This window comes from Haemorhous mexicanus, chromosome 1, assembly GCF_027477595.1.
Source record: "Haemorhous mexicanus isolate bHaeMex1 chromosome 1, bHaeMex1.pri, whole genome shotgun sequence".
Taxonomy (NCBI): domain Eukaryota; kingdom Metazoa; phylum Chordata; class Aves; order Passeriformes; family Fringillidae; genus Haemorhous; species Haemorhous mexicanus.
Window position 1 is genome coordinate 151,284,783 of NC_082341.1, and position 27,070 is coordinate 151,311,852.

The 27,070-nt window shown below is 39.9% G+C and overlaps 1 protein-coding gene across 1 annotated transcript in view; it reads left to right on the forward strand.

The window, feature by feature from the left end:
* The first annotated feature begins 1,277 nt into the window (after positions 1 to 1,277).
* Positions 1,278 to 27,070, forward strand: part of KHDRBS3 (KH RNA binding domain containing, signal transduction associated 3) — an 84,540-nt gene continuing 58,747 nt past the window's right edge. The window contains exon 1 of the mRNA XM_059867498.1: positions 1,278 to 1,781. Within this exon, the coding sequence (XP_059723481.1) occupies positions 1,694 to 1,781 (88 nt within the window). The 5' untranslated portion in view covers positions 1,278 to 1,693. The remainder of the gene's footprint in view (positions 1,782 to 27,070) is intronic.

A 27,070-nucleotide genomic window follows, 5' to 3' on the forward strand; every position in this document is an offset into this window, starting at 1 on the left:
AACAAGGAGTAAGACACCTTAAAATATAGTCTTTTGGTTTTCAGGGTGAAAGAGCACTTACAGTTCTGAGAAGGGAACCTTAACCTCTGCTTCCAAGCTTTGAGTGAGCATTTCTCATGCTGGTTTACTTTTTCAGAGCTTTCTCCCTCACTGTATTGCAATGATATGTGTAAGATATATCGCAGTTTTATTTTTTTTTCATGAAATAAGGAAGTAAATGTATGGTTATTCAATTCACAGATATGAGTATTTTTCGTGGTCTTTTAAGTCTAGATCATCAAAATTCCTTACTGGCTTATCCAGTAAACACTGACTTAAAATGCTACTTTTATGGGTTTGGCTTCAGTGATTTAGTAATTTTCCTCTGTTTTACCCTTGTGCTCTATGACAGAGAAGAGCTGGTCTGGCTTCCTCCGGGCTTTTGTCACCCAAGATTCATTGATGAGACACCTAAGGACTAATAAGGAAGCAATGTAAAGCCTCAAAGCTAAAGAACAGAGCCAATCATGACCTATTACAACAAATGCATTCTCGGGAAAAATAGGCTCGAGCAAGGTCTTTTAAACTTTGCTTCTCTTTCCTGGTTTAGAGCAGGGTGAACCCCAAACCCACTTAGTGCCGCACATGTGGGCAACTCATCAGAAATACGGGTTTTTGGCTGGCATTTATTAAGTGGTTTATATTAATACAGGCAAAACCACAGCACGCTGGATAGAGGATACGCTGTTTCCAAGAGGAAAAAAAAGAAAATAAACTCGCGTTTACACTACTTTCAACACAAGATCTGCCTTTCTCCGTAACATCTGAGAGCGACGGAAAGGACGCCGTCCTGGATCCCCGACCCCTCTCACAGACCCTACGGCCCCGGAGAGGGTCTCGAAGAGGACTCGTGTGTCAGAAGGGTCGCTGTGGGGTCTGAAGGGCTCTCTGAGTCTCGCTGGTGCAGACACTGGCCCACACTCACCCACCGGCCGCTCGGCCCGCGGTGCGGAGCCGCTCTGGGAGCGCCCCTCAGCACCGGCCCCTCACCGACGGCGGGGAGGCGGAGCTAGCAGCAGCCACCAATGAGAAGATGCGGCTCGTCTCTGACTGACAGGCCACGCCATCCAATAGAAGCCTTCACTTGAGCAAGGCGGGGACACTTGGGGGGTTCTGCTATCCCCGCCCATTGGAAGGGGCAGGGGTGGGGCACCGATCCTGGGCGAGGCTAAAGGCCGCCGGGGGGGCGTGGTCTAGGGCGGTATATAATGCGGGTGCGGCGCGGTTTCCGCGCTCAGTGGGCGCAGTATCGGTGGTGGTGCTGTTTGTGTCGTTTGTCTGTGCGCAGCGCCTGTCGCCGCCTAACAGTCTCTTTTGTTGTGTGCGCGGCTCGCGTCTTGCCTGGGTCAGCGGCTCCCGGGGCGCGCCTCTTTCCCGTCTTACCTCCTTGTGCGCTCCCGCAGAGCGATTTGTCCTCGCCCCTTGTCCGCTGAGGAGGGGTGTCCCCTCAGCCCGCGCCCCTTTTCTCCCCCCTCCTGGCCGGGGGCTTGCGGCGCTTCCTTCTGGATGCGTCCCCGCAGCCCCGGGCGGGAGGCGGCCAGGGGGAAGCGCTGCCTCCGAGGATTTACCGCTGCCTGGGACTCGAGCCCGCTCCTTCCCCGCGGGCGCACCCGGCGCCCCGGCTCCGCTGCCGCTCCGGGCCGCCACCGCTGCCATGGACGAGAAGTACCTGCCCGAGCTGATGGCGGAGAAGGACTCGCTGGACCCGTCCTTCACCCACGCCTTGCGGCTGGTCAACCAAGGTGAGGGGCGGCGGGGCGGAGTGGGGCTCCTTGTCCCGCGGTGGGGACGGGCCGGAGTGAGCGGCGGCTGCCGCGGATGCTCAGCCCGAGGTTCACCCTTACTGCACCGCCTGGAGGGGTTTGTTGTGTTCAGGCTCCCGGTGAGGTTCTCGGTGCGGGGCTCACCCTTGCCTGGCACCGCTTGGGGGGGTTTGTTGTGTTCAGGCTGTCGGTGCTTGCCGGCTCCCGGCGCCTTCCCCTGCCGGGCAGCATCGCCCGGGCAGCGGCGCACGCTGGGTGCCTGCCCGCATTGCCCCTCTTCCATCCGTGTTTTCTCTGCCGTCGCTCACTACTCGAGTTATAGATTATTCCGAGTTGAATGGCTGTGTCTGTTGTGCTCTGCTCGGGCTGCATGTCAATCAAAACCCCAGAAGGTTTCCCTATTTTACCCCGTTTCTGAACAATGAACAGCCGATTGTTTACATGGTTGTGAGCCTTCATTAAGAACGAGCCTGCTGCCTATGGCCTTTCCTAGAAACTTTGGGCTCTGCTACATTTCAATAAGCCGTTATAAAAACACAAAGCATATTTTATTTTGAAATTATATAACTCCAGATAATAAATTACTCCCTCCCCTTCTGCATCTGTCGAGTCAGATGTGCTTTAAAGTGCTAGCTTTTTGTTTCAGTGATGCAGTACTAACTAGAAAAGTCATTCTGTGAGAATTAAAGTATGATTTAATGTACATTTGGACATACTGTATAATTGGCAGGCGACTTTCAAGTACAGCTCCGGAGAGACAAATGCTTGATCTAGTGCTTAGGCTGCTCAAGTGAAATAAGCTATGAACTGATCCTCTCTCTAACACACCAAACACAGTGATAGCCAGAATGATTTTGGCTTCAATTGCAATGACTACAAAGCCGTGCTTGGTGTGCTTTGTGTTCCTATAACAGGAACAAGTTTAAGTTGATGTGGGTTTTTCTAATGTGTTGTAGGTTTTGATGTGTAATAGATGCAAATGCCTGTTTCAGAATCAGAAGGAGAATTACTGTTGTCTGAAATAGTCTGGAGTTAGGGGCAGCTGTCACAGTTTAAGCTGTGCAATGCATTTGTTAAGTGAATTGAAGGTCCATATCTATGGGTGGTTGATATATTGCATATTTTCTCCAAACTTTGAATCTGTAAAAATGTCCCTGTTGATTGTGGGAAAAGGAGAATTATGTTAAAAAAGCAGTTATTTGCTGTGTTTGCTGTAAATGACAAAACTTGTAAAAATTAAACTTGAGGACTACAAATTATTGAAGTTCCTCTCCAGGTAGTGAAGAATCTTTTTGTGTAAATTATTCCTGGGAGTTACAGAACCATGTGATTTATTATTTTGTAAACAGTGTTAAAGGAAGTAAATCTGTCCTTTTGACTGAGTTTGATATTTTTTGAGGTTCTCATTGAAATATAAATTGGAGGACTGAAACTTTTGCCTTCCATCATGGTATCTGCATACATATATTCAGCTCCAGAAAAAGAACCTATATTGTCAGTGTAAAAATGTAGATGTATGTGCATCCAACCTCTGTAATCTACTAGGTGTCTTGATTTTTTGTTTACTTTGAAAGTGAAGTCTTGGATTATATCTGAAGTGTCTCACATGTTAGAGGTGGAGAATAGAAAGATTGAGGGTGACTAATCAACTGGTTTACTCCAGTTTAAAATGGAAATTTGTATAACATCTATGTACAAGAGTTTAATTGTAGAATCACCAAAGAGCCAGATCAAATGAATTCCCTGTGTAATACAGGGGGGGAATATGACTTCAGGAGGGGATGTTTTACTAGCCCATCCTGCCATGACACTAACTTTATCAGGAATTGGTTTTTTTCTTGATTGTAATAATTCTATGCCCTGAAATGAATGACTGTTATTAGTGGAAATGCATATGTAATGGTTCTGGCTTAGATTTTGTGTGCCAGCTCTGAGTATTTTCTATATTAGTTCATGGGAGGCAAATGAAATAGCTTGTCTAATTTTTTTAAACTGGATTTGTTTATCTTTTAAGTTTAGCATGAAACAGGTTTCCAAGTTTGGCTTCTTTTGGTTATCTGTGGGAGAATGTCTTAGCAAAGGTTTTAAGTGCTTTAAATAACATGCTTAATTATGTAATAGCATTTTGGTGTCTTAGTGGCATTAAAGTTGCTATCTGTATTTACTTAAACTGAAATACTGTACATCAGCTGGCTTTTTTCAGCAATTCAAGAGTAATTTGTAAGAGTTGTATGGTTCAAGTAGAATCCTTTTGAGATGCTGAAGTAATTCAGGTATGTTTACTGCTTAAACAGAAGAGCCAAATGGCTAACAAATTTCCAGTCATGTTGAAATTCGGTTTCTAGGGAAAATCCTGGGTTTAGACTTCTGAAATGTGGTAATTATAGCTTTCAAATTGAAGTGGATAAATTTGCATATTATGCTTATAATTACACATTATAATTTGTGTACACACAAATTACATAATTTTAAATTTAAAAAGTGGAGCTTGACCTGCTTCAAGTTCCTGGGTAACATTTCAGTTAAAAAAAGAACAATGTGGAAATAACTAAGATGCTGTAAGAATATTTTCATGGGCAGTATTATTAATCTGTCTTTCTGAATTAAGATACAACAGGAATTTCCTTGCCTTTAAACACTATTTTGAAAGAACTAAAATCAAATGTTAGTATCATTCAATGATCCTGCATAGTAAGTCCTGATTTTTCTTGCTGAGAACTCTGTGTAAGGATTTGATGCCCCGTTTCCTTGGGACACAAATACAATATTTACTGCTTAAATTTTGTTTTAAACAGTCATTGAAGCATTTAACTGCTGCTTATATTTTAGAACAGTGGGAATCTTTTCCAGGAGACTAGACTTTATTCCCTCTTCTTCTAATTAAGAAGATGTATTTGTATACTTGAACATTAAGCCATCCTAAAAAGGGTGGTTTTTTTGCCCATAAACCCTTAAGCATGTTATAGATTGGAAATGTACTTATTTGCACGTGTGGTAAGGTGACCATGCTAATAGGATTAGTTTGCAGCTGATATCAGACTCTGTGGGAACTGGAATTTTGTCCAGTTATTAGCTTATAGTAAGTTCTGTAAATGAGGAACCTGGGGAAAGATGAGTGTCTTTGAAGAAACAAGAGCTTAGTACATTTATGTTTTCCTATTTTCAGCTCTCATGTGCTCATGTTTATGTGAAATCTGAAAAATATTTGTCTGCGGGACTGATGGTAGTTCTGAAATCCAGCCTTATTTCCAAGGCTGTTTTTGCAGTTGTGGTTGTTTGTAAATGTTGGTAAATGTGCAAGTGTAGTATTGATTCTCATAACTTGGTTCATGAGTGGTGCTCTAAAAATACTGAAAGATCTGTGACAGAAAAGTTGCTTTACCTTCTTTCACATTTATTTATAGTAGTGATTCAAGAGGAGCAGTTTGTGAATGTTGAATGAAGTATGTGAAACTGCAGATGGAAGAAGCAAACTGTAAATAAAACATGGTGATACCAGACACATTTCCAACAGGGGAGACGTGGAAATGGGTGTTTGGCAGTTGTTTGGTTTGTGTGGATAATTAAATGTGTAGATAATGAAAGTTAGGGTTGCTTCCATTGCTGAAAGAGAACTCTCTTGTGCAGACTGGACCTCTGGAATTCTCCCTTACTAGCTCATTTCAGCTGCTTTGAGATTTGAGGTAATAACTGAAGCTGGCAAGGCTTCCCTTGAAATGTCGATGAGACTATGTGCAGGAATACCAAGCCTTCCTATCAGCAGATGGCTGTATGTGCTAGCTGTGTTGAATGGCTTCCCTGAGCCACGTGGCTTGTGGTGATCAGCAGGGGCTTGCTGTTTCTTGTGTCAAATTTTGCTTGAGACTTCAGCAATCAGAGCTGTACATCCCTAAATATCAGCGAGAATGGAGTGTGAGGGAGTGTGCTCACTTTGCTTTGTGGAGAATATTAGTGGTCTAATTTTTTTATTTTTCAGCAGAGATAGCTTTGTTGAAATGGTTGAAGTAGGAGCTTAACAATAAATTAAGGTTCTGTATATATTACTGATTTTTGTTGTGATTTAAGCTCAGCTTGCTTGGTAGGTACTGTGCAGCCACTCGTTGCTTTTCCCCCTGTGGAATCTGGGGAGAATTGAAAAAAATGGTTCAACTTGTGGGTTTAATGACTGAAATAAAGTAAAATATAATAATTATCCTGGAAATTAAAAAGAGGACTAAAACCCAAGAGAAACAAGTCATGCATAATACAGTTGTTTTCCATCTGCCAACTGATGCCCGGGCTATCCCTGAGCAGCAATCAGTGGCTCTGAGTCAACTCCCCCCAGTTTATATGCAGGACATCCATCCTGTGCTGTGGAATATTCCTTTGTCCAGTTCAGGTCACCTCTCCTGGCCATGCTCCCTCTGGGCTTCTTGTGCACCTGCTCCCCAGCAGAGCGTGAGACACTGCAGAGTCCTTGATTTAGAGTAAGCACTACTTAGCAACAACCAAAACATTCCTGTGTTGTCAATTCATACTGAATCTGAATCACAGCACTCTACCAGGCACTAGGAAGAAAATGAGCTCTATCCCAGCCAAAACCAGGAAAACTTCCAATAAATCTGTCTAAACTTGTGAGGGGTTTTGTGCTTTTCTTTAATTTATCAGTAATAAATGTGATTGTGGAGTGACATACCCCTCTTGTAATGTAAGTAATCAGTTTGCCACTGAAGCATCCACTTTGCTGTGTGGACAAGTTTCTTGGCATGGCACAGACACATGGTGCTGCTCATTCCAGTCACTAATGGTGTTGAATCACCATCTGTGTAACCCCAAACTCTCCTTTTTGTTGTTATAGTGTCAATCACAGGAAAAAATACTTGAAGCAAGTGTCCTACTCTTTGAGGATTTCAAAGCACTTCATGAAGGTTATAGGTGTTTTGAAAATGAGATTTGGCTGTAGAAAGCTGACTGTGGTTTACAATTATTTGGAGCATCGTATGAAATGTAGTAAGTTTTGTGCTCCTCAGATTTTTTCAGACTGCTGGTAACTTTTAGTTGCCATTCTTAGAAGTTAACCAGAAATAAATTCTTCTGGGTTTAGTTTGATAACTAGAAAACAAGAGTCTGAGCAAAATGTTTAGGTGGAATTTGATATTTTCCAGGCCAAGTGTGATGAGAAATTCAAGTGGCAGTAATGAGAATGGATATGATGTCATGGTTGCACCATTGAACTAGGGATGGCTGACTTGGATCCTATTTCTGTTTTCCTAAAGCAACATCAGAAGTAGTACGTCTTGGAGGGCAGAAGGGATATTTCAGAATCTGTCTCTCATCTCAGCTATCTGTATTTGGTAAAACTTCCGAACTTCACATTTTTTTAATGGTTGCTCTTTGCTTTTACTGCAGTGAAACTGTATTGGAGCAGTCAGAGGGCTTCCTAGAAGTTAGATTTCAATCTTGCTCTCTTAAAAGGCTGCGGAAGTGGTTTATCAGATATTCCAGTCATGTTAACAGGGCTTCTGCAAGTAAGATAATCATACTTTCTTCACCCCTGGGCTTATCTGTTCTGAAGCCTGACTGAGCCTAGAGCCACTCACTGCAATCACAGTTAGTGTAAAGCTGACTCCTAATTCACTTGCACACTCACTTTGGCAGTCAATGAGAGAGATTGAATTTAAAGGTTTCAAATGCAGGCTGACATGGTTTGTCACTTTCAATCCTTTTTGACACCAGCCATGCAAATTAAAACTGTAACCTTCTGAGTACTTATTTACTGGGGAAATCAGAAAGAAGGTCACAGCACTATTCCTTTGGCCTGTGGCTTGTTTGACTTTTCTTGCATGTACTTAAATTTTATGTATGTGACCTTTCTGCCCTCTGACTTCAAGTATAATTAAGAAACAAAAGAATTTAGGATGCACTTTTGTTTGAAAGATTCAGGTATCAAGGTTCAGAGTTGAGAAGGGTCTGTGAAATATTCAGTGTGGTACTGCATGACTTTTTAATTAGTATTTAGCAGGGTTCAGTTAAAAGCATGTTTAAATAAATTAACTGGTAACTGACACACCTAATATTTTATGGTGAATTAACTGACTATTCTTAGCTGAGCTCTGCAGGAATCTTGCAAGCTTAATGTTTACATTATTAATACTATTTTTCAAATAGGAGATAACAAAGGACAGGGCTACTCTACTGGGCATGTGGAATATCTTGATAAAGTGGTATGGTCTATCCCTGAGTCCTGGGAAGGCAAGTCTCACCCATGCCATGGGAGCTGTTTGGTAGGGGTGGTGGTAGTTCTGGGAATTATTTTAGAGCCATATATTTCTAGCCAAGTGTGATCTATTTTTTTTTTCCCCAAGTGTAACAGTAGCTAGAAAATTAATATCTTTATGGCCTTAAGCTAAGGCCATAAGGGCATATGGACTCAGGAATTTAATTTTCTTGTGACATTCTACTTACAGAAGTCCATATGTCTTAATCTTTGAGGAAATCATGGAAAAATACAGCACTTTGCAAGTTTGAGAAAATCTGTAGGTCTCTTGCTAGTCTGATTGGTGTGTGAAAGGGATCTTTGACTTGTGCTTTGAGAGCCTGACTGCCTTCAGGAGTGAATAAAGGTGCAAAGAGGCCCTGAAAACTGATGGTGAAATGTCTGGCCAAGAAGTACAAATGAAAAAAATGCACAATGCTTTAGCAATAAAAATCTTAACTTAAACCAAATATAAGGACCAGTAGATTTTTTGTGTCTTGGCATCTTTGCCTGAGAATGAGTTGCATTTATGGACATTTGATCCCTGCTAAATTGTTAAGCTCTTTGAGCTGTCAATGACTTGGGCTGTACAGTAGCTGTATGTTGGCTGTTTATGTCAAGGAATAAATTAAAGAGCAGTAACTGGAGAGGTAGCATGAAGAAGCATTGTTAGATTGACTGATGTATTTTTGTACCTCAACAGCTGAGCCGTGCATGTTTTATTCTTTGTGTGTTTCTCCTATCTTAAAATTTTCCTTTGCTCGTATCTTAGAATTTTTCTTTGCTTAAACTTGCCTTTGTCATATTTATCACTTATGGTTCTTTTATGTTGTGTTGTTGTTTTTCAGCATTTTTCCTTATTGTCAAGGCAAACTTATTAAGAAACTAGGCAGTTAAATGGATTTCCTTTCTGTTCTCCATCTCTAGTTGCTATTTGCTGGATGCCTTTCATTTCTTTTTTTGATGTGTTTATCAGACTTTTGGCTGCAGGTAGCAACTCAACTTCAACAAAGTTGCAAGGCAGCAAAAAAATGTCAGTTTAATTCTTATAGATGGTAAATCTTTCACTTTTTTTTTTGCTTTTCTAGATGTTCTTTTATAGATCTTTATTTTCTAGGAAAAAATTTGTTGACAAAGTAATTGGAAGCCTAAAAGATTAGAAATCATTTCAGTAAACCCATTGTACTTGATCCAACAGAAAATTTGTTATAACAACTGCTGCTGTGCTGATCTTGGTAGAATATAGTGACAGTGAAAACCTGAAGTTGCAAATCCTTTGAGGATTTACTGATTTTCTTTGACTTTAATAATCCAGCAGGATTGTTCAAAAGGAGCAGTCTGAGTTAGATGCCTTTATGTGGACAAGACAAAAAGTATAGGAAAATGTCTTAAGTACTGTGTGCAGTTTCAGACACCACAATATAAATCACAATATAGGAAAGATAAAGACCATTACAGGGTGTTCAGAGGAGAGGACTGTGAAGATGAATGGTTTGGAGGAGAAACCATATGAGATGTGGCTGAGGTCACTTGGTCTGTTCAGCCTGGAGAAGGGACTGAGGGGAGACCTCATTGCAATCTGCAACATCCTCCTGAGGGGCAGAGGAGGGGCTGGCACTCATCTCTTCTCTGTGGAGGACAGTGACAGGACCTGAGGGAAAGGCCTGAAGCTGTGTCAGGGGAGGTTTAGGTTGGATATTGAGAAAATGTTCTTGATCCAGAGGGAGGCTGGGGACTGGAACAGGTTCCCCAGGGAAGCAGCCCCAAGCCTGACAGAGGTCAAGAAATATTTGAACAATGTTTTCAGCCACATGGTGGGATTCTTGAGCTGGTCTTGTGCAAGGCCAGGAGTTGGACTTCAGTCCTTGTGGGTCCCTTCCAAGTCAGGATAGTCTATGATTCTGTAAATTGCTTCTCCCCTCACTGCTGCTGCATTTGTTGAATGCTTGGAGAAGAAATGTGTGTCTGTAGCCTTTTATTGCCTCAAACCATTCAGTGACAGTACTCTGGGAAGCAGATGTGTTTGAAAGCAAAAGGTTTTAGATGTTTTCAGCCAATTTTCCCTACTGTTTTGGGATAAAAATTATTATTTTCAGATGTAGAAATGGAGGGACTGCTTCTAATGTGGTCATTCTTCCTTTCATGTGTCCTTTCTGTTTGCTGGTAGTGGACAAAGGTTTTTGTTACTGGTTCATTTTGATCCATGTCCTAATTAACTAGAGGTGGTCAATACCAGTCCTCATGTGTCCCTGGTAAGAAGCCCATTTTCTGCTCCCTGCAGTATTTGAGGGTTAAGGAGATTTTTGTTGCCTTTCTTCTGCTATTTAGCAGAAACGCTGTAGTGCCCTCTATGCTGACTTCAGTGATATAGCTCCATGGGGTAAAGCAGTGAAGTAAAAAATCGCCCTTTCCCTCTCTGTCCACCTCCAGACTAATGCTAAATGATAAATTTCACTTCTGTTCAAGTGAAAGGCACTATGGTTTTCATGTCTCTTTAGTTATTTGACTTTTTATGGTGTTTAACTGTACCCCATCTCCCCTTCTGAGCTTGAAGGAAAGTAGATTTTTCTCAGCTATAGAAACACAGTTTGGATATGATGGTCTTGATCATTTGTAGAGTCATGAAAGTTCAGAAAGCATTTTTTCACTTTATTAAGTATCCAACTGCTTCATGACCACTTCCAGTATATTTTAGGCTCAGTAAGTCCTAATTTTGAAGAAACCTGGTCACAGATCAGTTTTTTGCCTTCCTTTAAAGAGTTCCCCAAAATCTTTATGGTATTTGGAGATGTTTCTCAGAGGAAAAGTATTTGTTCTTAATGATTAGCTCAGTTTCTCCACTTAAAACCTGGTGTGTTTGGAGGAGCGAAGCTGCTTCACAGCAGATGGACTGCAGTGATACCTTTAGCCCTTGCTAACACTTGCTCCCTATGTAGAGTTATCCCAGTAATATCCTGGGCTGGATAGTCTGCAAGGTGAAATGCAGCACCTTGGTACTAGATATTAAAGACTCTTGTGGTCCAATTTGTCTTGTGTTACACAGATTAGTCTTAAAGATTCTTTTTGCTTATCATATACCCTTGACCTTTTTATTACACCATGCATCCATGGTCTGGAAAAATGATTAGGTTTTTATTGGCCTACTGTATAAAAGCATACAATGAAAGATTTATAATTTTTAAGGCTTGCTGTATCTGTTCTTTAGACCTTTTTGTTTCTGCAGGCACCTGAGTCTTCACAGAAACCTGTTAATACCATGTGAAATAAATGCTGGGAATGATGTAAGTGTAGTCATTAAGTGCTTGTAAGGGATGTGGTGGTTTTGGCTGGGGTTAATTTTTTTTTTTCCCCCCAGTAGCCAGTGTGGGGTTGTTTTGGATTTGTGATGAAAACAGTGTTTATAACACAGCCATGTTTTCATTACTCCTTGGCAGAGCTTACACAGAGGCATTTTCTGCTGATTCTTTCCTCTTCCTCACCCCACCGGTGAGGGGGCTGGGGGGGAGCAAGGAAGGGGGTAAGACACAGCTGGGACAACTGACCCAAGAGATGTTCCAGACCATATGGCATCATACCCAGCATATAAAACTGGGGGGAAGAAGGAAGACAGGAAGTTTGGAGCGATGGTGTTTGTTTTCCCAAGCCATTATGTGTGATGGAGCCCTGCTTTCTTGAGAATGGCTGAGCACCTGCCTGGCCATGTCAAGGGGTAGATGAATTGTTTTGCTTTGCTTATGTGCGTGGATTTTGCTTTACCGACTATTAAACTGTCTTTTATCTTGACACACAAAGTCTGTTAATTTTATCCTTGCAATTTTCTCCCACATCCTCTTGGGGGGAAGGGAGCACCTATGTGGGGTTTAACTGCTAGCTGGGGCTAAACCATGACAGAGAATTAATGACCTCTGAAGAATTTTTCCAGCCTTATATCGTCTGTGAATTTTAGGATCTTGGGTGATTACGAACTATTCATATGAGCACACTTTGGAAAGAGCAGAAGCATTCCACCGAGGGTTTTCCTACAAGATTCCAATACAGCATCTTACATGTAGTGATGCAGAGCTATTGACAATGCAGCTTTTGCAGAACGATTTTTGAATGTATCTTTTCCAGGAAACTCTATTAGGGCACTAGTTACTAGAGAAGGCATTGTGTGTTTCATTTTTGGGGGAGCTGTTTCGGGAGGGTTTTAGAGCGTTTCGGGAATTATTTCTGGAGCGGTGCCAGGAGGGGGCGACAGCGGCCCGGCCCTGCGGGGCTCCCGGGATCGGGTGTGATCCCGGAGAGAGCCGGGATCGGGGCTGTGGGATCGGGTGTGATCCCCGGGAGAGCCGGGATCGGGGCTGTAGGATCGAGTCTAATCCCCGGGAGAGCCGGGATCGGGGCTGTACAAACGGGTGTGAGGCCCCCGGGAGAGGCGGGATCGGAACTCCTGGGATCGGGCATCAGCCCACCGGGAGAGGCGGGACTGGGGCTCCCGGGATCGGGTGTGGGCCCCTTGGGAGGGCCGGGATCGGGTGTCATCCCCCGGGGGAGCTGGGCTCGGGTGTCAGCCCCTCGGGAGAGCTGCGCTCGGGGCTGTGGGAATGGGTGTGATCCCCGGGAGAGGCGGGATTGGGATCGGATGTCAGCCCCGCCGGAGGGCAGGGTCGGGGCCGCGCGGCTGCGGGCGGTGCCGGTGCCATCGGTGTTGGCCTGTCGCAGCAGCTCTCGCAGACAGGTGTGTCCTGTCTGTCCCCTGTGTGTCCCTAAGGCGCAGGTGTGTCCCTGTCCTGCTGTAACCCCAGCCCGCATCCCCCGCGGCCGCTCGCTCCCTCCCCCGCGGGGGAATGGGGGCGGGAATCGGAAGAGTAAAAACTACAGAACTCTGGGTGAAGAGAGGATAGTTTGATAAGCGTGGTACAAGCTGCACGCACAAGCAAATGTAGCAAGGAATCCATTCTCCGCTTCCCATGAGCAGGCACGTGTTCAGCCATCTCCAGGAAGGCAGGATTCCGTCACAGTTGTCTGTGGCTCATGGAGACAAATGCTTCCACCTGGAACATCCTCCCCCGTCCTTATTCCTCCCACTCCAAATGTCCACCTCTTCCTTCTGCCCCTCACTTTATATATTGACGATGACACAATATCATACACTAAAGGAGAAATTCTTCTCCGTGTACTGATGCACTGGCGTGGGTTGCCCAGAGAAGCTGTGGAAGCCCCATCCCTTGGAGTGTTCCTGGTCAGGTTGGATGCAGCCTGGTCTAAGGGAAGGCATCCCTGCCCATGGCAGGGGGTATGGAACTAGATGATATTTAAGGTCACTTCCACCCCAAACTCTTCTATGACCTGAAGTAGCTTTGACCTGTGGTGTTTTCTTCATGTATGCTTGAACTATTAAGACTGCTGTCAGTCCAGTTTGAAAAATCTTGGATAAAATTTTAAAAGAAACTTTCCCTGACTTCTAAATTTGAAGGTCTTAAAATATTCCTTTATTATCAGCTGATGAAATGGAGAGTACAGGGAAATTACGTTAATGGTATTTATAAATTATTTGTTTATAGATGCACTTACATAGTTTGCAGACGTGAAATAACAGGCCTTGTTTGAAATCCTAAGTAATAGTTCACAAAGTTCAATATAATATTAATTAAAAATGCTGGTGTGTATTTCATTACCACATAAGCGGTAAGTAGCTGGCTGTGGGATCAGGTCTATAAAGAACTCAAAGCGAATTATCCTTTAGATTAATGCCTTGATAATGGAAAATGGATGTGATTTGCTTTCTTAACTTTTAGATTATAGTTTAGACTTGACTGGTGTGCTGAGCATTGTGCTAAAATAATGTATTTTCTGCCTCTGAGTAGGTTGTAGGTCCTGAAGGTACCAATCCCTTATTCCTGTTACTGTTTTCAAAGCAATGACCAAAGCTTCCAATGACTGCCTGGGCTAGGAGGCTGCGTGCTCTGATGCCTTGCATGAGGCTGATGCTGAGTATTTATTTAGTTACTCTAGGCAATAGCTAAAGTACTCTACTTGCTGGATAGCTTCCTGCTTCGTTATTTTTCTGGGGAAAGCGATGAAATGGATAGGAAATAACTGAAACAAAAGTACTTTTTTTTTTTTCCCCACTTGAATAAAGTATAAGGTAAAACTGTAGGTTAAATTCTTTACTGTTCCTTCAGAGTATTTTGCTTAACTTTGTATTATTGCACTGGAGTAGTAGTAACTGGCTAGAGCTCAACCCTGGAGCTTGTATTTCAGTAAGTGTTTTAGCAGTGACTTCATTATTTCTACGTCTGTGCAAATGATGCTAATCATGTAGGTATGTCTTGTCAGCATCTGGATGAAGTATTTTTTGGCTTATCATTTGGAAAGGTTTCATTGCTGCTATCAAAGCTGAGATTTGAAGCTTTTCTGCAGAGTCATTGGAAAAGAGCTGAGTGGAGGGAATGCAGAAAGCAAATGTAGTTCCTTTATTCAGGTTTGGTACCTTAAACATGGCTGTGCATACTGTTGGTAATGGATGTCAAGCTGTGCTGCAATAAAATAAATGTTAGCATTATTTTTCTTTCATTTTATTGATGACTAATCAGCTGTTTGAGCTGTATCAATAACAGTCAATCAACTTTTTCTTATAACACCTTTTGCCCTTACAGTACTTCATCCTCAAAACAGCCATCCTGACATGGGAGAAATTTTACGTGTACCTAACTGAAATCCTAACAGAATAGTGAATGTAATTTCAAGCTAAGCCACAAAAGGAAGAAATAAGAGCAGATGGCCCCTTCAGAAAAATAGATTAAACAGAATAGATATTCATGGCCAGCTACATAGTTAATCTCATGCTTCTTGTCAAGGGGTACTGCCAATACATAGTTATTATGCAAGGGTAAAGTAAAAGCTGTATGAATTTAGTGATAAAAGCTTTCCTTAATTTCCAGTTCTTTCAGAGAATTTAGTGTTATAGTCATATTTTTAAAGTTACAGTTATAGAAAGTATGAGTAGTAATCTATTAAATTAGTTGTGTCGTGCTTTAGAAAGGGATCCTGCAAAAAGAGCAGCTCTGGGAATGTAGTTCCATTTATGATCTATGAAAATTCATGGTAGCATTTCTGGTATTTTCGGGCTCTGTGACACACTGATGATTGAGTCTTTAAACCCACATGTCAGATTTGGTAGAGGGATTTGTGAGTGTGTCTCTCCTGTTGGCGTGAGAAAGAATTTCTATTCCCTGTGGTTAAATGTTCTTTTCAGACCTGTTAGTGGACAGTCAGATTTTTCATTTAAGTGAAGCACCTTTATTTCTTGGGTGTATGCAAAATAACACATTCCAGCTTCTTTAGGTTATTTAGGTGGTTATTCTGTATGTGACTGGACATGTCATTCCTGTGCTTGCTCTAAGGTTAATGAATGGAGAGGGGGAAGTAAGATTTGGAACCTAGTAACACCTGACCTTTTCTCTAGGAAGACTTCAGGGGTGCACAAGTACCCATTGCAACTGTTTGAGTTTCTTCCCAAATGCACTTTTTTGCTTTGTTTCTCTAAAGCAGCAATAGAAAAGTCTTACCCTAATAATTGGTTATTTCTGTCTCAGCTGTCCTTCATCTTTTAGGTACCCAGACTCTAAATTTCTTAAGCAGCTATATTTTCTTAAATTCATTCTCTTTGTCCTCTGCCACATCTAGAAGATAACTTCATTCTGTACTTTTGGAAAATGGAGCATCAACATTTTCTTTCCCATATAAAAGCAATTTAAGCATCACTGAATCACAAAGTAATGGCACCTCAGGTAGTTTGCGTTGGCACTTTTCTTATTGTTTCTTGGCAGACAGAAGTGATGAAGGAGCAGAAACTTGAATATATGGGGCTGTGAAGGCAGTGGGGGACAGGCAGGGCAGGTGTCTGGTTAGAAGTAGTTTCTGCAGGTTCCCAGCATGACTGTTAAAAATATGACCAGTTTTGTTCTTGCTTTCTCACCTTGAACGTAGGTGAACTTCCCTGGCTGTCAGTTGTTCTACTGCACTTAAAAGTGTCAGCTGTTTTGTGCCCATGACACTTTGTAGTAGTTGATTTTTAGTGCATAATCTGTAGAAATGTACTGAAATATGCTATTTAAACTATTGAATATAAGAATTACTCCCCTAAAAACCCACGTGCTCATCACTGGGAAAAAGTGTTCAGTGAAAGTTGGCATTCTGAAATTAGCTGGATGAGAACTAAAACAGTAGCAGGTCTAAAGTTAATTTATCAAATAATTGTGTGACGTAATTTGGCTGCAGTAAAACTCAGGCATCACATTTTAGATTTCTATATAAACATTTGATTTTAAACTGTCTTCAAAACAAACAAGTAAGGCAAATGAATTTGCAATGTCTTGACTGCTGAGTAGTGGCACAGAACATGACGTTTTCCTGATTCTTACAGATATACCATAACCACATCTGCTGGAAAGAAACTTAGACCTTTAAAAATACTTTTTACTGAAGAAAGATGCTTTTTGTCAACAAATTTACTAAGTCAAAATATAACTTAACCAGAAGGAGCTGATTAGTTCAATTTAAGGTAAACATGAAGATACTTTCTTTAGAGAAAGATTCTGAGTCAGAGCTGTTTCTTACCACAAGTCAACCCACACCATAAATGCTACTAAATCTCTAGTGTATTTTAGCTTTGTAAGGTGTGTTTCAGCAAAAGCTTTGTCACTTAAGTTGGTAGTTACTTCAGATATTTACGCAGGTATAAAACATGGTTTGTTTCAGTTTTTCTTAAATTTGAAAAGATGCATGATGTTCTATTAGGTCAATGCTAGAAATACTAGCTTAAGAAAAAAACCTTTTCTTCATAGATGCCATGAAAGCTGGAAGATTGCCTTCCTCAGGAAAGGTGCTACATGGACAGGCACATGGTCCTAAAGAGACAGAGATTTATTGCAGCTGTAGATGTGGCTGCTTTCCTGCAAAAACTGGTCTGTTGAAAGATGTTTGGCCCTTTCCTTAAGATTTGCAGCTGGATTGAGTCCCTAAAATGGACTTAAAAGTTTTATAACACTTCTAGGGGAGTCTGATCTTGTTCTACAATTTTGAGAAATGGTTCAACTAATTTCATGAAGATAAGTTTAATAGCATAATATTTGGAAAAAAATTGAATGTGCTAGCAATATGTATTATTCTGTGTAATATGTGTCTTCATCACAGAAAATAATTTGGATTTGCCTGCTATTGAGCACATGAAAGGGATTGTAATTAATGTTATCCCTCTGGTAGTTAATTTTTAACTTGGATATTTGAAGTTTTTAACATCAAATTTTTGTTGAAGCTCATATAAAAAATGACCACACACATTTCTTTAAGCTGCACCTTCCCATAGGACAGTAGATGTGCAAGCTGCCTTTGTATGTTTTTCCTGCCAAGTTACATTACTGCAGCCCAGGACTATAATGGGTGACAAAAAATAAAAGTACTGCCTACAATAATTTTGTCAAAAGTGGTGCTTTACCTCTTTTATCTGCTGGCAGTGGAAGTCATGGCCTACTGAAGGAATCATGAAATGGTTTGGGTTGGAAGGACCTTAAAGGTCATCTAGGTACAATCCCCCCTTCCATGGGCAAAGGGCACCTTCCACAAACAAGGACCAGCTTGTTTAAAGCCCATCCAACCTGTCTTTGAGGTTAGAGGATTAGGGTTGTGTTAAACTAATCCAGGATGGTGTGTTGGAATTAGTCCCTTTTCTTTTACATGTGCCAACCACAGTCCGTGGGTTTGTTTCCTACATCTGTGGGTCAGAAGGCACAAATGCTTTAGGTTGTTACCTTTTTCATAAATTTGTAATTTTTTTTTTGGTTTTTTTTTTTTGGTTTTTTTTTTTTTTTTTTGTTGTTTTGCAGAGTAAAATATAATTCATCTATTTTATGACTCATGATATACATCTGTTTTTGTGGTTTTGTGTTCTTTCTAGACAGGATTACTTTTTCACAGCTTACTTGCACATCAGTAGTTTGTGCTTTAGTAAAGAAAGTTTTGGACGTGGAATTTCTCAGGATTGAGAAATTTACATCAAAGGACCAAGCAGCTTGTGTTATAAATCAGCAATATGAGAAAATTACAAACAGTAGGTTGAAACGAGATTATACATGAAGGTTTCTCCAGTCTATGCTGTTTTTAATGGTTCGTCTTTTAGAGGCTCTAAGCAGTGATTGCATTCACTTTCTGAGTTCACTCAGTGCAATGCCACAGAATATATAGATGTTTTTTATCAATTCTGCAGTAAGATTGAGGTTATACTTGTTGGTAGAGCTTGTGTAGGATCAGTGAGTGTGAGTTTAAGTCATAGCAGTGTCTGGTGCTAACTCTGAATTTCACTGAATTAAGTATAAGACTTTAAAAACACTGTAGATACTTGCAATAGCTTTATCTCTGTTCCTTTCCCTAACTCTGTGTGAAATATGGACAGTGACAAGTTTTTGTTGGACAGAAAATGCATTTTGGACAATGTTGCATTCTGGGAAGCAGTGGGAAGAGCTGCATGCTGTGTGCATTTTCAGCCATGCACAATGGAGAGGGAAAACAATGGACTGCTCTACCCTGCGTCTGTCCGTATCTGTTTCTCTGGACTGTTTCAGCATTTCTATGATGAATGAATAACATTGATTTCTGCCATGCTTTCAGGTAACAAATCATGGCTTTCCATGTTCCAGTATTTCATGAGAAATAAATCTTGGGTGGGGGAAGAATAGATTAGGACTAGTGCTTTTTTTAAAAGTACTAAAGATGGAACAAATCTTTCCTCCAAAAAAGAAAAAGTTCAAAACTCTTTAGAAAAATAGCAGAAATCAAGACACTTGCTAAAACTTGCATGAGAGGAAGGATCACCACTTCCAAAGTGCTAGCAGTGCTGTTCTGGTGCAGCCCAGGTGCTGGTGGCCTTTGCAAGGACACCTTCCTGGCTGGTGCTCAGCTTATTTGAGCTTCAGGTGCTCTTCTGCAAAGCTGCTTCTGGTGTTTGGTTTCCAGGCATGGGGTTCTCTTGCATGGGGTTGTTCCTCCACAGGCACAGGACTTGGCACTTCCCTTTGAACTGCATAGCACTGCTGCCCATTCCTCCACCTCTTCCAGGCACTTTGAGTGTCATCACAGCCCTCTGGTATTTGGATCACTCCTGGTTTTCTTTTGTGCAAAGCTGCTGAAACTGCACTTTGTGCCATCAGCCAGGTCACTGATGAACATGTTGAATATCATTGACCCTCAGAGCTCCCCACTGATGTCTGGCCCCTGGCTGGCCTGGTTGTGAGGGCCCTGACAGAATCCTTTGAGCCAGGCAGGTCAGTTTTCAGTCTGCCTCATGTCTCTATCCTGTGCCTCATCTGTCCACATGAGGATGGGGGAAGCTTATCAAAAGCCCTACTACAGATGGGGTGGACACATCAGCTCTTGTCTCATCTCACGTTGTTCAAAGTGCTGTTTGGTGTGTGTGATTTCCCTGCCATAAATTTGTGCAAACTGCTCTCATCTTGGCCTTCTATGCTTGGAAATGGTTTTTAAGAGCTGTTGACTACATCACCTTCCAAGAGATCAAGGTGAGTCTTACCTTGCCGTGGTGTCCCAGATCCTCCTCCCTGCTCTTGAAGATAGGATTGCTTTGCCTCAGGCATCGGTGACATTCCCTGATGACCATGACCTTACAAAAGCAGTGGCCTGTTGATGACATCAGCCAGCTTTCTCAGTATTTGTGTATGTTTCCTGAAACTTCTGCTTTGCTGATGGTTTCGAGACGTATAGAAGGTCTGAATTGGGTTTTACTGATATTTATCAGTGGGTTATGACACATTACAGAATTAAGGATTGCCAGAGTGTGAGGCTCTACCATGGCCTTCTGTCATTGGGTTGGAGGCTCTGGCAAAGCTCTAGTTGCCTAAAAACGATTTTTGGAGAAGTAGAAGATAACACTTCTTGGTCTTGCTGATGGCTACATGAATCTTACATAATGCTAAGTAAATAGCTGTTCAGTTATTTGTGTAACTATCGGTTATACAGAACACAGGGATGTGTTTTGTTAGCATAGCTATCTTCTAGTATTAAATATGGTTTGTTTGAATTTGCTGGCAGGTCTTTAGACTGCAGTCTTTGCCGGTGCCTTAAAGTGTGGTCTTAATAGCGCTCAAGTCTATCTGTTGTAAGGATCAACAGCTGGATGTGTCATGGCTACTGCTTCACCTTGGCAATAGTTTAAAGTGTGATATTTGCATACTGAGAGCTGTAGGTTGTGTCCATTTTTCAGCTGAGATCTGATTTAGACCTTTTCTCGTGAGAGTTGTCAGAGGAATCACAGAAAGTTTGTAGTACTCTGCAGTGCTATGTACATGATAAGGAAGGAAGATTATAGGCCCTTCTTGATGTCTCACCAAAATGTCAAGTGAAATCTTCTGTAAGAGCTACCTGACTGTGTTCATATGCTGAAATGAAAAAAGTGGAACAGCTGCTTGTAAGGACTCTTGATACAGAATATTAATTTCATTTTGGCTGAGTCCTATGCACCAAGAAGTGTAAGATGCTCTGTACATTGGATTTTATTTTTAAGTTACAGAACAAAAGAGTTGACTTTTTGTAGTTAGTGGATGCCTGACCTTGGTAATTTAGAAATATTCATGCTAAAGAAAGATCTACAGTAGGTAAATGTACAGTAGCTATAGTAGCTAAATCATACAGATGATTTTAGCATTTTGTTATAAGGTTTTTTCACAATGAGATAAGTAATTTTCAGTGGAGTAGGTTGAGGATATGGGACTGATGTCTACGTCTTGTTTTCTTCTTGAGCAAGACTGATTAAATATCTGTTAATACCTTATACATGATTTTGACAGTTCCTACTGTGGTACTTCCTTCCTGCTAAAATATTAATCAGTCTAAACAGATTTTACTGGAATTATTTTTGATGTGAAGGTAATAGGTGTTAATTTAGTTTTGAATTGCTTAAATAAAAAAGCACATTAAAAATATTTGTCATATTGGTGACTGAAATGTATTTTCAGATCAGTGCAGATAGTAGTACCTAGACTGTAAAATAGAACTTATAATGCCTGTGAATGCAATTTAAATAAAGATTGGTTTGAGTCCTTCAACAGGGATATTATTATTAATTTGAGGATTCTGAATGCTGTAGACATCATTTTGGCATGAACTGCTTATTTTATTGTAAATTGAAATTAGATTCATTGTCAGTTGCTTTTACAAAATTAAGGTGGCATATGAAAGACAGTTATTTGGAATTCAACTATGGTAATAATGAGCATTAGCTGAAACAAATTAGTGTGGTTTTTTTACGCACAATTCATGCTTTTAATGCATTACTTTCTCTGCCAGTTCAGAATTAGGACCTATTATGGATGCAAAACTTGCAATTTTTAAAAAGACTTTTTAAAGGATTAAAATGTTGGCTGAGGAGAATCGGTGAAGTTTTCTGAGGCTCTTAAAGGAATTGGGGTGGGTGCATTAATAGGAAAACAGCATTAAAAATTGAAAATTCTGTTGCATTTTTTATTTGTGTTTTAGACCCATTTCAGGATGAGTCTAAATGTTTCCATTCCACATATATTTAGTTTCCTTATTTTAAATATTTTGAGACTATTTTTGTTTGATTACTTTAGTTCCCTATTTTTCCCTTTTTTTCTTTTTTTCTTTTTTTTTTTAATGGAGACACACTAATTAGTATTTACTTTGGAAACATCTTAGAGGATAGAAAAAGGGGTCTTTGTCTAAGCATTTTCTCATATAAGAAAATGTTTAGTTGCCGAACTTAATTGTGTGTTTCTCTGGAGGATTGGGATGCCATATACAGTTGAAATTGGGAAATTCTATATTTTTTTTGAATGTCTACAGAGAGAAACTGCTTTGAAGCAAACTAGACTATGCTAGACATGTTTTAAGATACTCAAAAGTAGGAGGCTGAGGTTGCCTCTCCTGTTTGGTGCAAAATTTGGGAAGGTTGTGCAGCTTCATGCTGATCAAGAAGACAGGGAATGAGTAGTAGGTCTCTTGGAGGCTGTTGTAAGGAAATCTATGAGGTTTATTTCAGCAAGCCTTTTGGAATGTATTAAAGCCTCAGTGTGGTGATTCTAGTTCAAGTTGGTGCTGTGCAGTACTGTTTTCAGCTCAAAAGATGAGAAATATTGTTTGGAGAGGTGCTGATTCAAAGAACTTCTAATCATCTCCCTAGTAGGGCAGGGAATAAAGGAATCTAATAAAAGATGTATAATCTAAAGCACAATCAAGACCATTTTACTACAGCAATAATGAGATTAAGTTCTCATCAATTTAATTAAACTTAGAATTGTAATTGGGTTGACCATCTTGTGTACTCTTGATTTACAGAACTCCAGGAAGGTCTGTGGGCAGTTAGTCAGCATCCAGCACAGCAGACTTCTATGACTTGGCTTCGTTGGGAAAATTAAATTATTTTTTTTAAGAATAGGCATTCTTAAGATGTGTCTTCTTGGATAAATTATGGCTTTTGCCACAGTGAAAAATTCCAAATAAATAGTATGGAATGCTGATATTGCCAGTTTTTGTCCATTAAGGAAAAACTTTTTTTTTTTCTGAAATTCCTCTACAATCGACTTGGACCCCCCTTTTCCTCTGGGAGCTTGTCTCTTACCAAAGCTTGACTGTGTTCCTTAAAGAGGGTCTTCATAAAATGCAAACTACTAAGTTAAGTTCTGTTTTTTGTAGTGCCATCACTTTGATTTGTTTCTGGTGTGAAACCAAAAAGAATCATGCTGCCAGACTAAGTGGCCATCCAGCTCAGTGTTCTGTCTCCATCAATGGGCAAAAGCAGTGAGTTTTCAAGGGCTAAAAGGACAGGGGAAATATGTAAAGATACTTAGCCTTCAGTTTGACTTAAGAGCTTTTTGAATTGAGGAGGATGTGATTTTGTAAGTCAACTGTGAAGTTGTGAGAATTCACTGAGAAATATTCTTGCTGTTGGGCTATGCTTCAGTAGTTGTACAACATGCTTGATTGAGTCAGTCTAAATTTTGATGTTTCCTTTTCTTAGATACAAGGCAATAAAATTGCCCAAATAAAGCAAAATCTATAGCTTCTATTGTATAATGTTAGTAATTTTCAAACCCACTTGATTTAGGAGTATTTTTAAAGGATAATGTAACTCTTAGAATATTTTCACTTTCAAAATGAATGTGGAAACTACTTCTAGTGCAATTGCAGTCCAGTTGCATCAATGCCCTGTTCTCTTAAGCTGTGATCATGTGGCTATCCTTGAATGAGCCTTGCATCTTTCACTTTTTCTTCCACCTAAAGCAGAAAAAATTAGTACAAATTATTTGGATATGATGGTGTTTTTGATAAGACATCTGAATCTCAGGAAATAAAGTAGAAACTTTCTTCAGGATTTGCAGGCAAATTGACCTGATTTCTGTTTCTCCTGATCTTGTGTAAAGGAAATATTGCCTTAAGGACAAATGCAGTAAACATTTCTGTTTACTTTGAGGTTGACATTAGTTCTTATATTTATTATATTGATTTACTACAGACAAATAGGGCATCACTTTGCTCAGCATTAAACACAAGTATTTATATTGGCTTAGCTGAGGGAGCTGGAATCCTGGATTGTACTTGTGCCCCAGGAAGATTAATTCTAATTGAAGAATCATATGAAACAATTCTACTTTGTCATTATCTGATGTATCTACTGCTGTTATTTGGTGAATTAACTGAGGACTAATCATTGCTTAGATCTCTGCTGTGATTAAATCTAAAGAAAAGAAATCCATCCATGCAGTTATTACTGCATGCAGTTAAATTCCTGTTGCATTAGCTGCATCCTTGGTCTGAGAACATGAGATTTTAATCTCTAGCATTATGGGAAGCTTTAATCACATGTTTATTTACTGTTTGTGATCTAGGAAATGGCATTGCTTCGTATAACAAATCAGTACAGAATGTAATCTAAGGATTAAGAAAAGGCAAATCTTCCCATCCATTTGACCTTGAAAATCTGATTGGATTTCCTGTGTGATCTGGCATGATTTTTTCCCTAATTATCTAAAGCTCGATGTATGTGAATGATATTGCAAGAGCTGTGTATATATGGATAAAATTCTAATGCTTAGCTGTATTTCCTGTTCATCTTAGATTTCAAGTGCAAAGAAATAAAAAAAAGTAAAATCTGTGATAAAATGTGATCAGTGGACTGGACTTTGTTCATACAAAACTAAAGTCTTTTACAACAGCAATGAAGGCAGAAAGTCTTAAATCAGTTCGATTAACATTAGACCATAACAGGAAAAAATTACTTAATCTTACTTTGCATTGCTTTGGCAATGGGCTATGGCTCTTTGTTAGTAAACTAATTTGTCTTTAAAACAAATGGGGAAAATTGTGATCTGTTTTGCTGAGAGCTGATTTGCAGCCTCTTAATGGGCTTCAGTAGCTTCTTCAAGCAAAAAAGTTGTTTAAACAGTGCAAGTAAAAGAATAAAGGGTTTTTGCTTAAAATGGTCAATAAAGTGTATAGATACTTGGCTTAGGAGAACTGATTTTTGGAGTAAGTAATGGGTTTCTTTTAATAATTACTTTAGTGACTTGAAGTTCAGTATCTACTAGAGCAAGAAGAGAATGGTCTTTTTATGTTTCTTATCAGCTCAAAGTAGTCCCATATTATGAGCATATTTAGCATTAATCACATTGCTGCAAACAAGTCCTTCAAATACCAATTCAAATAAGTTTCTGAGCTAAGGTATTTAGGAAATACAATGTAGCACTGTATTGATCTCTTAGGGATTTATGCATCTGGCTCAGCTGAAGAATGTTACTGAGGTAGAACTCTGTGCTTAACTCTTCAACTGCATTTTAAGTGCATCTGAGGTGTCTGAAACAACTCATTTTCAGGTGTAATATTTTTTTGACAATTTCTAGGAAGTTCCTTAAGCCACTGCTGATTCATAAAGTTGTGATTCTCACTTCCAGGTGGGCAGGGGATTGCAGTGTATGTCATGCTCTGCATTTGTGGATAGTAGCATATGACTCAATATGAGAAAACAAATTTTTAGTTTTACCAGTTCATAAAAACTTGGTGGGCTTTGATGTTGAAGGTACTTTTATTTTGTAAGTTTAGATTCTTCAGGAAAAAGTCTTTTACTGTAACAGTAATTACAGTGACTGAGAACTTGTAAATGTCTTGCATCAGGCTGGGATCAGTTGAACTACCTGGGAGGTCTTGGTGCATTGCTCTGTCACAAAAAAATACAGCAAAATGCATTAATTGAATTTAATATTTATGGGGTTTAACTGTGCTTTTCTGACTTTGAAAAAATTTTAGTCCTAACATTTAAAATTAATACTAAATCAAATCATATCAGATTTTGTTGCAACTGCATTTGCTTCAATCATTACAAATGGATGTATTTTTATTACTGTTTTAATAATCAGCATTTCATGGTGTAAAATATTGCTAAAGATTAGCAAATTGGTGGTCAGTTTTAAGATTTGAATATTTATACTAACAGTGTAGCACCAACAGCACCCTCAAATTTTAGTGTTGTGTTTCTATGTGTATAACATAAAAGCCTCTAAGTACCTAATCTTGTTTTTTAAGAGAAATCAAAGAGCTTTGTCACTACTGCTCTTGTTATATGAGGAAAGAGCCGTGTTAGAGGTATGTTTGTATTTGAATGCTGTGACAGTATTATGCTTTTACACCTGAATGTGATAGTTGGAAACTTTGACTTCTAAATGGTACCAGTCACCCGATTCCTGAGTAGGAACATCACACCCTATAAAATTTTAGTCCTAATTTCACCTGGAAATGAGTTCCAAATTAAATTGATGTAAGTTCACATTTAATTGCCCATAATTCCCTAGTCTGTAATGTGGCATTTCCAAATTTCCATTTTTACCTAGATTTCGAATATTGAAATATTCTTGGATATTGAATATTCTTCAGTTGTTGTTAGCTGGTGGGGTAATGGTGCTGGAGACTTTTTTTTACTGAGCATGATGAAACAAAGGACATGCTGGAGCAAGGTTGCTTTGATAAGGCTTCTCCAGAATTTTTACAATGCTACAATCCATAGGAATCAAAAACTTTGTAGAGACTTGGCAAGAAGTTTTTCTTTTGAAAAAACTTCTTTGAAAAAGACTTTTGAAAGTACAGCTGGGGAATTCTTTTCCTTCAAGAAGCCTTCAGATAGTCTGAGGCTGGTTTGACCTCCTTAATTTTCAGGAACTGAACAGTAACTTGGATAAATTGTTTATTTCCTGGTTTTTGTTAAAACTTGCATGGAAGATAAGTTTCAGTTATTAAAAAAGATGTTGGCATCTTAATTTCTGTAGTGGTAAATTGAAATGGACTGGTATTCATGAAACAAATCTGCTGATAATGCATGGATTTTTTTCTGTAGTTAGAAATGTTTTTCATTGGACATAATTTCAAACCAGACTGTCTTTGAAAGTTTACTGAAGGCTGGTTTCTCCTGTATTTTTGGTTGGTTTCTTTGCATTCAAGTTTTCATTACAGTCTCCTCTCAGCCTAAGATCACATTCCCATTAAAGAAACTGCAGGGTCTTGATGAATGTCCTAAATTTCTAGTGGTCCAGTAGAGTAGAAGGGTGTTTCTTGTTGTAACAGTTGAACAAGATATATGGAGATACTTGTGGAGGACAAGTGCTAGAGTCCCACAGCAGAGCTTCTCTGGCACTTGTAAATGGGATGGGTTTTGGTGTGTGCTAACATCTTTAATGCTGCAGCAGGATGGACCCAATCCAGCAAAACTGCTTCACTTCATCTCCCTGTATGTGCCTCATGAATCCTCTCTAATGAAATGAAATCTGCAGTTTTTCATTAGCACACTGGAGAGTCAATATTTGGAGAAAAGTATAATCAAGAGTCAGTTTTGTGTGTGCCTCTGGAATGAATTGAGTCAATGCAAGCCAGGGTTTGAACTTCTAAATCCCATTCCTAATAATGTCATTGCTGGTATAACACTAATCTCAGATTTTTGGGTATGATCTATGTGCCTCAATTACATTTCTGAAATTCC